This window comes from Triticum dicoccoides, chromosome 1A (assembly GCF_002162155.2).
Source record: "Triticum dicoccoides isolate Atlit2015 ecotype Zavitan chromosome 1A, WEW_v2.0, whole genome shotgun sequence".
NCBI lineage: Eukaryota > Viridiplantae > Streptophyta > Magnoliopsida > Poales > Poaceae > Triticum > Triticum dicoccoides.
In genome coordinates this window covers 277,506,872-277,520,343 of record NC_041380.1, presented here as the reverse complement: position 1 = coordinate 277,520,343, position 13,472 = coordinate 277,506,872, and the positions used below count along the sequence as shown (strand labels likewise).

At 42.9% G+C, this 13,472-nt stretch overlaps 1 protein-coding gene across 1 annotated transcript; it reads right to left on the bottom strand.

Annotated features, from left to right (window-relative positions):
• Positions 1–268: 268 nt before the first annotated feature.
• On the bottom strand, positions 269–9,104 carry LOC119268854 (probable phosphoribosylformylglycinamidine synthase, chloroplastic/mitochondrial). The gene is made up of 4 exons (XM_037550567.1): positions 8,650–9,104; positions 7,522–7,616; positions 3,233–7,437; positions 269–673 (listed from the first exon to the last, which is right to left on the bottom strand). Exons 2-3 carry the CDS (start codon positions 7,585–7,587, stop codon positions 3,238–3,240), a joined length of 4,266 nt encoding a protein of 1,421 aa, XP_037406464.1. The 5' UTR covers positions 7,588–7,616; positions 8,650–9,104; the 3' UTR covers positions 269–673; positions 3,233–3,237.
• Positions 9,105–13,472: the final 4,368 nt, after the last annotated feature.

Genomic DNA, 13,472 nt, shown 5'->3' with positions numbered 1-13,472 from the left:
CTGCCTCCGCCCCCGCGGCTGGCGGCTAGCACCGCCTCGCCCTCCCACCGTGCTGGCCGCTGCCCCGGCCATCCCTCTAAGCTCCGCCGCACCGAAAAACAACTCTGGTGCGAGGAAAAATCTCAGGCATCTGAGAAATAGCAAATCTGTACAAGTTTTACTCCCGTAAATAAAAAAGTAAGCTACGAGGTTAATAAGTCCAACTACCCAGCGCTAGTTAAGCTCGCGAGCAATGAGCTTTTGTCAACAATGTGCAAGTGTTGTCCTCTTAAGGATACCCCAAACTGAAAACATAATCCCAAATATGTAACGGGCAACACTACAAAATGGATATGCTCGGCAGAAAGAAAGCTGACAGGATACATTTTATGTTGCCGGACAGCTAGAGAATGGTATTATTGGATAATAAAGGTGAATGATTGCAGAAGAAGCATATAGCTCAATTCAGCTAGTGAGACATAATTATGCTCGCAGGCAGCCCCTGTACAGGCACTGTGAATAAGTAGCGCAGATATTCCAGCTCAACTCAAGAACTGAGAACTGATGTCTGTCACTTAAGTTCTTCCACTGTGATAATTTCACAGGCATAGTATTGAGTTGATCCATGGCCACATCAGTTCTACAGCAGAATGCCCAAGCTCTAAGCAGACATATGGGCCACCAATTTCGGTCCCTGTAAGTTCGAGGATAGGAAAGGTAAGTAAATATTTAGGATTTCGAACGTCAGACTTTTTTAGCATGGCAAATCGAACGCCCGAGATGGCAAATTATGTTTTCATGAGGATGGCGACTTCAGTTTTTGCCAGGAATTGCCATGGTTGCTAAAGGAAATTGCCATCCCCGCGACAACATAATTTGCCATAAAAAACATTCGATTTGCCATGCCTATAGTTACTAGTAAGATGCCCGTGCGTTGCACGGCTAACCAAAATGCATTGATCTAGAGTAGTTTATTTCACAACTTATGTGGTGGTCATCTCATGTGTAACAAATATCAATATGTTTCTTTGGATATATTCATTCTGCTTTTGAGCTCACAAGCATCCGGGTGAAGAGTAAATGCAGACAGAATAGCAAACATAACAAACCTATTCTTGCAAACAAACACGTTCCAGTGTTCAAGCTGCATGCAAAACTTCATGAAGAAAAAACACTTGTGGTGCTTTGCCAAAAAAAAAGCTTTTAAAATAGTTTTTTAACGATTTGTTTATTTTTCTAGTCCAACATTAATGTTATTTTTTCATGAAATGTTGCACAAATAGTTCTACATGTTTGTTTCCAAAAGATTTCTTTAAATTTTATTGATATTATTTGAGCTCAAGAGCCAAGTTCATGTCCCATCTTCCTTCTGGCATTTCTTATGCAACAATCAAGTAAAAAAATAGGACGAACCTACAATTAGATCCTTGCCGTGCCGAGCTGAGTCGGGCCGAGCAACTACAGAATAGGCATTTCTACCATATGTTACCATTACATATCTGCAACTGCAGAAGAAGATTTTCTTCTTCATCAATACCCATACATTGGTCCTTGTCAGATCAGAAGGCGAAGGGCAGTGCATCTCACCTCCCCACACTCTGTTCCATCTATGAGAGTGTGATCAACATGGATTGCGTTGCCGGGAAGGGGGAAATAATAGTAGGTGGTGGCTGCGCCGCCGAGGATGAGCAGGGCGTAGCCACCAACGTACTTGTGGGGGTTGGTGTTGGAGGAGACAGGGGAGGACACAGACGTTGTGGTCGCAGTTGGGGCTGCTGAAGCAAGAATACAGGGGAGGCAGTGAAACGTTGGGGCTCGAACGACTCCGGTGGTGAAATGTTGGGGCTGTGGCTCGTTTCCAGCCCAGTATTTTTTTTTAAATTAGCAGCGAAATGTATAGGCTACAAGAGCAGCCCAAGCCCAATACGAAGCTATCCTTATTTGGTGACCTAGACGAGCAGCATGTACCCACTGACCCACGCGATGCATCCATCCCCCCCGCCGCCGCACACAGCTGTTGCTCACACCTCCCTCCCTCTTACATTCTCTTCTTCTTCCCAACGCATCCATAATCCGTCCCCGCCGCACGCACACAGGCATGCTTTCGTCGCCGAGTGCACACACGCACGCAGATGCTCACGCGTTGCCCACCCATGTTCTTCTCTGCTTGTGTTGCGTCCTCACCAACGTCGGCAGGTGCGTGCCCTCCGCCTCAACGCCGCACCGCCACTTGCTCTGGCACGCCCTGGTGGCCGGCGGTGACCACCATCACTCACAGCACATCCACAGCATGCACCTCCCTTGTCCATCCACTCACGAGCCGCTCAGGCTAAACAGAGCCAGTGCAGAACGAGCTGAGCCACCCATATGCAGCTCGTTGGCATCACCCAGCCGAGCCGAGCTGGCTGCTTCCGAGCGAGCTAACATGGCTGTCTGAATTCGGCTTGGCTCGTGTCCAGTCCTAATCGGCAGCATACTTACCCAGGTCGAAGTCAGGGAGACAGGGAAGGGGGTGGTGGAGACGGCGAGGAGGGGTTTGTGGTAGTGGTCGGCAATGGAGCCTGGGGGCGAACGAACGACGGCACCGACCTGTCCAGATCCTTCTTTCTTTCCTGAGATGGCGCTAGATGAGGTGGGGTAGAGATGGGCTAAACACTGAACTGGAGTGGCAGGGGGTTATTTGTAAAATTGCCATAGTTTGTCTCAGACGCGTTGGATGCAAATCGGATGGCTGTAAATGAAAGATGGCAGGCACACCATCATCACCAACTCAGATTTTTATAGGAGCAGAGATATCTCAATTCCGAATATTTATTTCATGGCAGTGTTGTACGAGACCTCATGAATATTAGATCATAATACAATCCCTAGCACCAATTTTTTATTCTTTCTATTGCAGTGAAGCACTGAGCTAGAACATGAGAGATCCTGGATGTCTAATACAAGTAATTATTTTTTTGAATTTTAATATGAGTAATTATCACTGCATCAAATAACAAAGCTCAAGCACGAAGCGGTGTTCAAGCTAACACGGTACTACAATGAAGATCGAACTAAGAGGAGAAGTTACCAGGAACTTAAAATAGTAAGGACGCCATTTACAGAACGAGTGTCTTAGATGTAGACGAGAGCAGCAGACTGTGTCTAGTTAAAGGACCAGCCAGAGATCTAACTATAGGGAACCAAAAGTATTTATCTTTTAACTATAGGGAACCATAAAAAATGGTGGAAATGCTTCAGGAGTATGATTTACCTTATCTATGAACACCATTCTCTTGCATTCTGGAACATGCGCAACCAAGGACTGGGACCACTCTTCTCAACCTGCCACTCCTTGGGATACCATGGGTATTGCCACATCATAAAGGAACGCTCCGGGTGTGGCATCAGCGCAAGGTGCCTTCCATTAGGGGAGCAAAGGGCCGCAATACCAAGCGGAGAGCCATTAGGGTTGAAAGGATAGACCTCTGTGACGTTATTAGCATCATCGCAGTATCTCAGAGGGGCCAGATTAGATTTCACAACATCAGACAAGACATTTTCATCTGGGAAGAAGGCTCTACCTTCACCATGAGCACTCCAAATGCCCAGTGTAGAGCCTTCCATACCTTTGAACATTATAGAAGGAGAAACCCCTATGGCCACACTGATAAACCGGCATTCAAAACGGCCAGATTCATTGTGAGTGAACCTTGGCTGGGACATGTCTCCACCTGCACCAAGCGAGCCTCCAATATCGGGTCCTGGTACCCAACCAAGAAGAGCCATGAGCTGACACCCATTGCACACCCCAAGGCTGAATGTGTCTGGCCTATTGTAGAACTCCTGGAACTGCTGTATGAGGGGCTGGTTGAACCTGATAGATGCAGCCCAGCCTTTCGCTGAGTCAAGAACATCTGCATAGCTAAATCCACCAACAAATGCGATCCCACGGAATTCCATTAGATCAGCCTTCTGGTTCAAGAGATCCGACATTGTGGTGTCCCACGGTTCAAAACCAGCAGCATGGAATGCAGCAGACATTTCCCTATCACTGTTGCTCCCTTCTTCGCGAATGATGGCAACCTTCGGTTTCGAGGATGCAGACAGTAGTTTCTTGTCTGTGAATTTGGGCGTAAAAGACAAATGCCATAAAGGGGATGTTCGGCTTTTTAAGCCTTCTTTCTCAAGCTTGACACAAGATTTCAGCCGCTGTAGCTCCTCAAGCTGAAAGCTTGTTTCCTCCCACAAATCTCTGAGGTCTGAAGTTCTTTCTTTCAAACGCACCTCACCATCAACAAGTAGCTCTATTTCTGGTGCTGCAGTTACTTCTCCTATCACATCAGCAGAAACCCCTGCTGCATTAAGTTTTTGCTTCACTAGATCAAGGTCATCCAAATGCACTTCAATTACAAGACCAAGCTCTTCCGCAAAAAGTGTTTGAAGAAGGTCATTATCTTTTGATTCTATGTTGAGGTTAACACCACAGTTACCAGCAAATGCCATCTCAAGAATAGTGACAATAAGCCCACCATCACTAATGTCATGACCGGCAGAAATCAGACGTTCACTGAGCAATTCTTGAACAACCTCAAAGACCTTTTTCAAGTAAGGGACATCTTCTATGTCTGGGCAGTCATTTCCAATTTGATCAAATGCTTGTGCGAGAGCAGAACAACCAAGTCGTCGCTTTCCTTTAGCCAGGTCAACATGCAACAGAACCCCATCCTTCCCAAGCTTTAGATCTGGAGTAACAGTCAAGGTTATATCAGGACATGTCACATAAGCACTGATAACAAGATTTCCTGGAGCTTTGACTAGCTCGCCATCACATTGAGCTGCCATAGAAAGACTATCCTTTCCTCCATCAATTGCAATACCAAGTTGAATCATGCAGTCAGCCATTGCGACAGCAGCATCATACATATCTGCTCCCTCTCCATCAATCTTTGCAGCATACATCCAATTGCCGCTTGCTTTGACGTCAGCAAGAGATGTAACTTTAGCCCAAACCAGATTGGTCAATGCCTCCCCAACAGCAAGCCTTGCCATGGCCTCGGGATTAAGTAAACCCTTTATCGGTTGTTCTCCAATGGCACAAGCACCACCTGTCAGATCTGTGTAAGTCTGTGCAATTACAGCAACATCAGCAAGTGGAAGTTGGAGAGGGCCAACCGTCTGCTGTTGTGCAACAAGACCTGTCACACACCTGTCAACCTTAGTGGTCAAGAAACGCTTTGAACATACAGAGGGAAGCTTCAATACTCGCTTAAGAACATCCATCAGTGTAACCTCGGGTGCTATGTCTAAGGGCTCACTCGATCGAGAAACGCGCTTGAATTCAAAGGTCTTCTGAGGCATATCTCCTAAAACCTTTTCAAGCTCAAGATCAACAACAGGTAGTGGTGGCGGAAGGCCACTCAACTTCGCATGCTCCACAGCAGCACCGTCAATCAAAACAATTTTTCCACTACCATCAATTTCACCAAGGACAGCCATTGAAACTCTTTCTCTCTCACAAAGTGACTGCAACAGGTTTCTACTCTCAGGCTTCACCAATAATGCATCTTGTTCCTGGTATTCAGCACCCCAGATCTCCAACACAGACAATGTGTGATCACCAACAACAATTGAGCGGATGTCAATTTCAGCACCCTTAGGATAGATTATTTCTTTCACAACATTGCAGTTTCCTCCAGCTCCCTGATCATGAATGCTGATGATTGGATTCTTCTCCCCCATTTCTGCACAAGCCCTGATCACACGATATAATTTCTGTGCCATCTCAGCATCTCCCCGTTGAACTGCATTAAAATCGAGCTCTGCATCATTCTGTCCGCTAACCATACTTGAGGCAGCACCACCACCCATACCAATTCTGTATGCTGGACCACCAATCTTCACAACTAGCATGCCAATTTCTGGATCCCCTTTCGATATGTGTGCATGGTCAATCTGCCCAATTGCTCCACTGAACATTATTGGCTTCAGCCATTCACGGCGCTCCCCATTTGGCAACCTAGAACCAAAATTTCTTGTAAATCCCTGAATTAAAGGCTCGCCAAACTTGTTCCCATAGTCAGAAGCACCGTCGCTAGCATCAATAAGAATCTGCAATGGAGAAGCTAAGTTTGATGGGTATGAAAAGGATGAATCCTCCCAAGGTGCGTATGATTCTTCAATTTGAAGGTTTCCAACACAATAACCAGCAGTTGAGGCAACAACAAATGAACCTTTTCCAGTGGCATGCGTGTCTCTTATACGACCACCTGCACCTGTTTCAGCTCCTGGGTAGGGTGCCACGGCACATGGAAAATTATGGGTTTCTGCTGTGAACAGAATGCCCAGTTCACGCATCATAAGGGATAACGGTGAAGTGGAACCTGGTAGTGCTGGACGTAGGTGATTTACAAGGGTCCCTTTTATTGCGCTCGAGTTATCCTTGAATCCAATAATAGAGTTATTAGGGTTAGCCTTTAAAGGACTCTTTACTAACTGAAACAAAGTACTTGGCATGGTCTCTCCATCTATCTCAAGCTTTCCATTAAAAAACCAATGTCTGCTGTGCTCACTATTGGATTGCGCTATGTCAAAAAGTTCCACGGTAGTTGGATTGCGTTTGATGTCATCTCTGAAGAGGTGAGTATAGTACTTGATATCTTGTTCATCAAAAGCCAGCCCCATTTTAAGATTTATTTCCTCCAGTGCTTCCCTTCCCTTTTCCATGACTGGTATAACACTGACAGGTTCTGGAACTACATCTGACCGGAATGATGTGAGCTTGCTAGGATAAACACACTCTGTCATCCTGTCATGAACCAGAGCAGCAAAGCTGTTGAGTTGGCTTTCATCAAGTGGGTCACTACCAGGCTGAAGGCACAAAAGATATCTTCTAGACCTCTCCAGGCGAGTTACTTCCATTAAAGATAGAGCTTTACAAATTGAGACAGCATTAGTCGAGAAAGCTGTCGAAAATGTCATCCGGGGACCGACCTCAACAAGTAAGGAATAAGGACTCATAGAAACCTCCTCCTCCAGAAGGCTCCCTGTTTGTAAGTTGTCAGGTTCATAAGTTTCTGCTAGGAGCCACTTAAGTGTTGCAAGCTTCGCAGAACTTAGTGAATCCTCCAACTCAACATTGAAGCATTGCTCAGTCTTTATATCAATAATATTAGAAGAAACCTTTGCCTGCACTTTCCTGAGTAACTCCTTGGCCTCACTCTCTTGAAGAAGTGGTTTGCGATAAAAGTGAATAATCCTTGAAACTAATTCCATGTCATTGACAGATGCCTCTATCAATGGACTATCAACTCCCCTGGATACTGCGGCAGTGAGAGCAGGCATTGTTCTGATATTTGGAACAATAGCCCTTTGATTAGGTAAACGGCAAAGATGACGTAGGTCCAGGCAATGTCGAACCACTCGTGGCCTTCTCAAGGGAAGGTGTCTTGTGGAGATAAAACTACTCCTTTGTTTTCCCTGGTACAAAAGGAGAAGAACATGAGAATGATTACATTCCAAAAAGAGAAGCATATTTAGTTGATAATTCAACTGGGTGCATACCATATTACTAGGAAAGCTTTGAAGATGTAGCATATTGCTTCCTGTCATTTCAGCATGAGATGCCATATTCACGAAACCTAAGATCCTCCAAGAACCTGTGAACCACCGAACAGGAAATCAGGCATTGAGCCGCTGAGCTTAACTAAAGTTAACTCTACAAAATTAAAAACAACAAAACTATTTTGTGTCATTAGCAAATATTGAACTCGGGAATTCATTTCATTATATTTTTACGATGTAAGCAAAAAAGATATATGTACACACATACATATGTCAAGACCAAGGTCAATATGTTTGTTCATTGTTCCAGGATAGAAATCACGTTGAATGAAAATACAGTAGTCACAAATATTTCTCAGGACATGAAAACCCCTTAGGCTGTGCAACGAGAAACAAATAACTTGCTTATTTTATCGAAATATTCATGAAAATTTTAGTAGTTTCAGCATTCACATACTCACATAGACAGGGTTCTTTCATTGAATCGGAGAGTTCTCTTATATGAAATGAATAAAGTGGGTTAAATCATAAGAGGGTCTATCAAATGCAAGGTAGTTCAGCTATTTTTTGAATGATCAGATAGTTCAACCATGGCTACATGAGTGATTCAGCATAGGTTCAGCAAACCACATTACCAACCACACACACAGTGGCGAATCCAGGGTGAAAATTGAGGGCAGGCTCAAAGTTAACAGTGAGGGGAAAAAGCCAGTTTCTCTCAATCCTTTAGTCCAAATAAGGTCAAATTTTCCGAGAATACTACTGGGAATATGCAATATTTGCAAAAAAAAAACTAAAATTTGGATCTGTTTAGCAAAAGATTCAATATCTCATAATCCTATAATCCAAATAAGCTAAAAAAAATCCTAGATTACTACTGGATACATGTAGAATTTACTGGATCTTTCTAGCAAAATAGCCATAGTTTTGAACCAACATGTTTGACCATACTGTGTTGGGTTCGGGAACAACAGAAAGACATTTGAATTACTAGCAAACCAACTGTGCAAAGTCTTTCTATTCATTTCTACAAATAAGAACAGAAATCAATTCATGGACTAAATACAACAACTACTAACTAGCTAATACAACTAGTTGCCACAGAATCGGTTCTTAAATCTTAACAACCTTCAGAAGTTCAGAGCAATGGCAGCAGCCGGACGACAAGAGCACGGCGCCGGAGCCGTTGACAACCGCAAGTCGGCGGAGGAAAATAGGGAGAGCAAGCCCCCCGCCGTCGCTGATGGACCAGACGGGCAGTGTTGCCGAACTGGTTGCAAACGGTGATGCCGCCGGGAGCCTGCACGTGGTTGCGTGGGTGACCACGGCGATGAAGGGGGCTAGGGGAGGTCGGCTCTCAGCCGGTCGCCGTCGAGACGGCGCGAAGACTGCGGCCAGTCACTGCTTCCGGCAGCGGCTACGTCTCTGATGGCGTGCAGACGGCTAGGCTAGGGACTCGAGGTGGTATGGAAGAAAGGGCAGCGCGGTGGAAGGAACGGAGACCGGCGCCGGCGACTCGAGGGGCGGCGCACCTGAGCGCGTGCGGGCGGGGCGGCGCACAGCGAGGACAGGGACAGCAGTTTCGGGACGAACGGCGGCCAAATAGGGATTCTTCACTGCCTTTTGTTTCCCTTATTCTTGGGCCGTTGGAGTTGGGCCTCTGCATGATCGCGGATCACGTGGGAGATCTGTGGGCCTACAGCTTGTCTCAAAAAAAAAACTAATGAAACCCTTTTTTTTGGGGGTGCGTCCCCAGCTGATATTTTTTTTATTTTGCGGGAAAGGAACTTTTCATTCATCAGTCATTTTGTTTACATTCAGAGATAACTGATATGTCTCCAACGTATCTATAAATTATGAAGTATTCATGCTATTATATTATCTGTTTTGGATGTTTATGGGCTTTATTATACATTTTTATATTATTTTTGGGTAACCTATTAATCGGAGGCCCAGCCCAAATTGTTCTTTTCTTGCCTATTTCAGTGTTTCGAAGAAAAGGAATATCAAACGGAGTCCAAACGGAATGAAACCTTCGGGAGAGTTATTTTTGGAACGAAAGAAATCCAGGAGACTTGGAGTAGACGTCAGGGAAGCTTCAAGGAAGCCACGAGGCAGGGAGGTGCGCCCTACCCCATGGGCGCGCCCTCACCCTCGTGGGCCCCTCGTGGCTCCCCTGACCGACTTCTTTCGCCTATATATATATCAATATACCCTAAAAACATCAGGGGACACAATAGATCGGGAGTTCCACCGTCAGAAGCCTCAATAGCCATCGAAAACCAATCTAGACCCGTTCCGGCACCCTGCCGGAGGGGGGAATCCCTCTCCGGTGGCCATCTTCATCATCCCGGCGCTCTCTATGACGAGGAGGGAGTAGTTCTCCCTCGAGGCTGAGGGTATGTACCAGTAGCTATGTGTTTGATCTCTCTCTCTCTCTCTCTCTCTCTCTCTCTCTCTCTCTCGTGTTCTTGAGGTGGTACGATCTTGATGTATCGCGAGCTTTGCTATTATAGTTGGATTTTATGATGTTCTCCCCCTCTACTCTCTTGTGATGGATTGAGTTTTCCCTTCGAAGTTATCTTATCGGATTGAGTCTTTAAGGATTTGAGAACACTTGATGTATGTCTTGCATGTGCTTATCTGTGGTGACAATGGGACATCACGTGATTCGCTTGATGTATGTTTTGGTGATCAACTTGTGAGTTCTGTGACCTCATGAACTTATGCATAGGGGTTGGCACACGTTTTCGTCTTGACTCTCCGATAGAAACTTTGGGGCACTCTTTGAAGTTCTATGTGTCGGTTGAATAGATGAATCTAAGATTGTTTGATGCATATTGTATAATCATACCCACTGATACTTGAGGTGACATTAGAGTATCTAGGTGACATTAGGATTTTAGTTGATTTGTGTCTTAAGGTGTTATTCTAGTATGAACTCTATGATAGATCGAACGGAAAGAATAGCTTCATGTTATTTTACTACGGACTCTTGAATAGATCGATCAGAAAGGATAACTTTGAGGTGGTTTCGTACCCTACCATAATCTCTTCGTTTGTTCTCCGCTATTAGTGACTTTGGAGTGACTCTTTGTTGCATGTTGAGGGATAGTTTTATGATCCAATTATGTTATTATTGTTGAGAGAACTTGCACTAGTGAAAGTATGAACCCTAGGCCTTGTTTCCTAGCATTGCAATACTGTTTGTGCTCACTTTTATCATTAGTTACCTTGCTGTTTTTATATTTTTCATATTACAAAAACCATTATCTACTATCCATATTGCACTTGTATCACCATCTCTTCGCCGAACTAGTGCATCTATACAACTTACCATTGTATTGGGTCTGTTGGGGACACAAGAGACTCTTTGTTATTTGGTTGCAGGGTTGCTTGAGAGAGACCATCTTCATCCTATGCCTCCCACGGATTGATAAACCTTAGGTCATCCACTTGAGGGAAATTTGCTATTGTCCTACAAACCTCTGCACTTGGAGGCCGAACAACGTGTACAAGAACAAGGTTGTGTAGTAGACATCAATCTCTTTTCTGGCGCCATTTTCTTAGAGGTTAGCGCTTGAAGGTATATCTTTAGATCTTGCAATCAAATCTTTTAGTTCCTTATTTTATCACTAGTTTAGTCTATAAAAGAAAACTACAAAAATAGGAATTAAGGATACCTCATATGCTTCATCTTTTTAATGTCTTTCATGAAAATAAGGATTCCGATAATTGTGCCAAAGTTTTAGAAGAAGAATGTATTAAAATGTTTGGCACTAGATATTTGGATGATGAACATGATTGCAATGTTGTTAGTATGAATTCCTTGGATATCTATGATGCTAATGATATGCAAAGCCACAAGCTTGGGGATGCTATGTTTGATGAAGATGATGTTTTTGTCCCCTAAGTTTTGATGAGCAAATTTATTTTGATGATAGCATGCCTCCTATTTATGATGATTATATTAATGAAAGTGGGTTTGGAAGAGTGTCAACTTTAGGAAGTAATGATCCCATTATTTTGGAGGATGTTGAATCTTATTGCGATAATTATGAAAGTGGATTTGGAGAGGTCATGATTTTATTTAGCAATGATTCCACTATCTTGGAAGAGGTTTCAATCGATTATGATGAGAACAAAGTTGCTACTTATGATAATTATTGTGATGATACATATGCTATAAAAAGTAGTGATGATTATATTTATTGGAAACAATGGTCCCACTATTTTGAAGGATGTTGAATCTTATTGTGATAATCGTGAAGGTGGGTTTGGAGAGGTCATGACTTTAGTTAATGTTAATCCCATTATTTTGGAAGAGTGTCAATTTTGCATACTTGTAGATCATGAAAAGAATGCTTTATGTGATGGTTATATTGTTGAATTCATTCATGATTCTACTAAAAATTATTATGAAGGAGGAATGTGTGCTTATAGAAATTGCAATAATATCAAGTTTCCTCTCTATGTGCTTAAAGTTTTAAAGTTATGCTTGTTTTGCCTTCCTATGCTAGTTGATTATTGTTCCCATAAATTATTTGCTCACAAAATCCCTATGCATAGGAAGTGGGTTAGACTTAAATTTGCTAGTCATATTCTTCATGATGCTCTCTTTATGTTTCAATTCTTATTTTTATGTGAGCATCATTGAAATCATCATGCCTAGCCACGGGCGTTAAACGATAGCGCTTGTTGGGGGGCAACCCAATTTTATTTTTGTTTCTTGCTTTTTGCTCCTGATTAGCAATAAATAATCTATCTAGCCTCTGGTTAGATGTGGTTTTATGTTTTAATTAGTGTTTGTGCCAAGTACAACCTTTGGGAAGACTTGGGTGAAGTCTTTGCGATCTTGCTGTAAAAAACAGAAACTTTTGTGCTCACGAGATTAGCTGTCATTTTTTACTGGAGAGTGCGATTAAGTTGATTATTTTTGTAGATGGTTAATAGACAAATTCCTCACGTCCACCAATTTATTTCAGAATTTTTTGAGTTCCAGAAGATTACTACAGACTGTTCTGTTTTAAACAGATTCTGTTTTCATTGTGTTGTTTACTTATTTTGATGAACCTATGAGTAGTATCGGAGGGTATGAACCATAGAGAAGTTGAAATACAGTAGATATTACACCAATATGAATTTAGAATGAGTTCACAACAGTTCCAAAAGTGGTGATTTATTTTCTTATACTAACGGAGCTTACGAGTTTTCTGTTAAGTTTTGTGTTGTGAAGTTTTCAAGTTTTGGGTGAAGATTCGATGGACTATCGAATAAGGAGTGGCAAGAGCCTAAGCTTGGGGATGCCCAAGGCACCCCAAGGTAATATTCAAGGACAACCAAGAGCCTATGCTTGGGGATGCCCCGGATGGCATCCTCTCTTTCGTCTTCGTTCATCGGTAACTTTACTTGGAGCTGTATTTTTATTCACCACATGATATGTGTTTTGCTTGGAGCGTCGACTTATTTTGTTAGGATTTGCTTTCTGTTATTTATTACAATGTTTTGCATCTTTTATTTCAATAAAAGTGGAATTGATAGCCTTTACTATGCCTATTTTACAAGTCTACATGTTGCTGTTTGAAAATAGAAAGTTTAACGTTGTTGCAAAAATTCTCTAGTAAATTCAGAATGCGATAAAATGTTGAAACCTTTTGCATAATAACCTCTGATAAATTTAATACAGTGGAAATTTTCTTTCATAATTTTTGGAGCTAGGGAAGTATGGATCTTGCTGCATTCTTTACAGACTGTCCTGTTTAGGCAGATTGCTGTTATGTTTGCATTGTTGCATATGTTTGCTTTTTTAATGATTCTATTTGAGGATAGGACTATTAAATATGGAGAGGCATTTAGTATGCAATGCTGAATAATAATTTTAGTGATTTGCTACAGTATAGTATGATAAGGTTTTTGCATTGGTTTATACTAACTTATCTCACGAGTCTTTG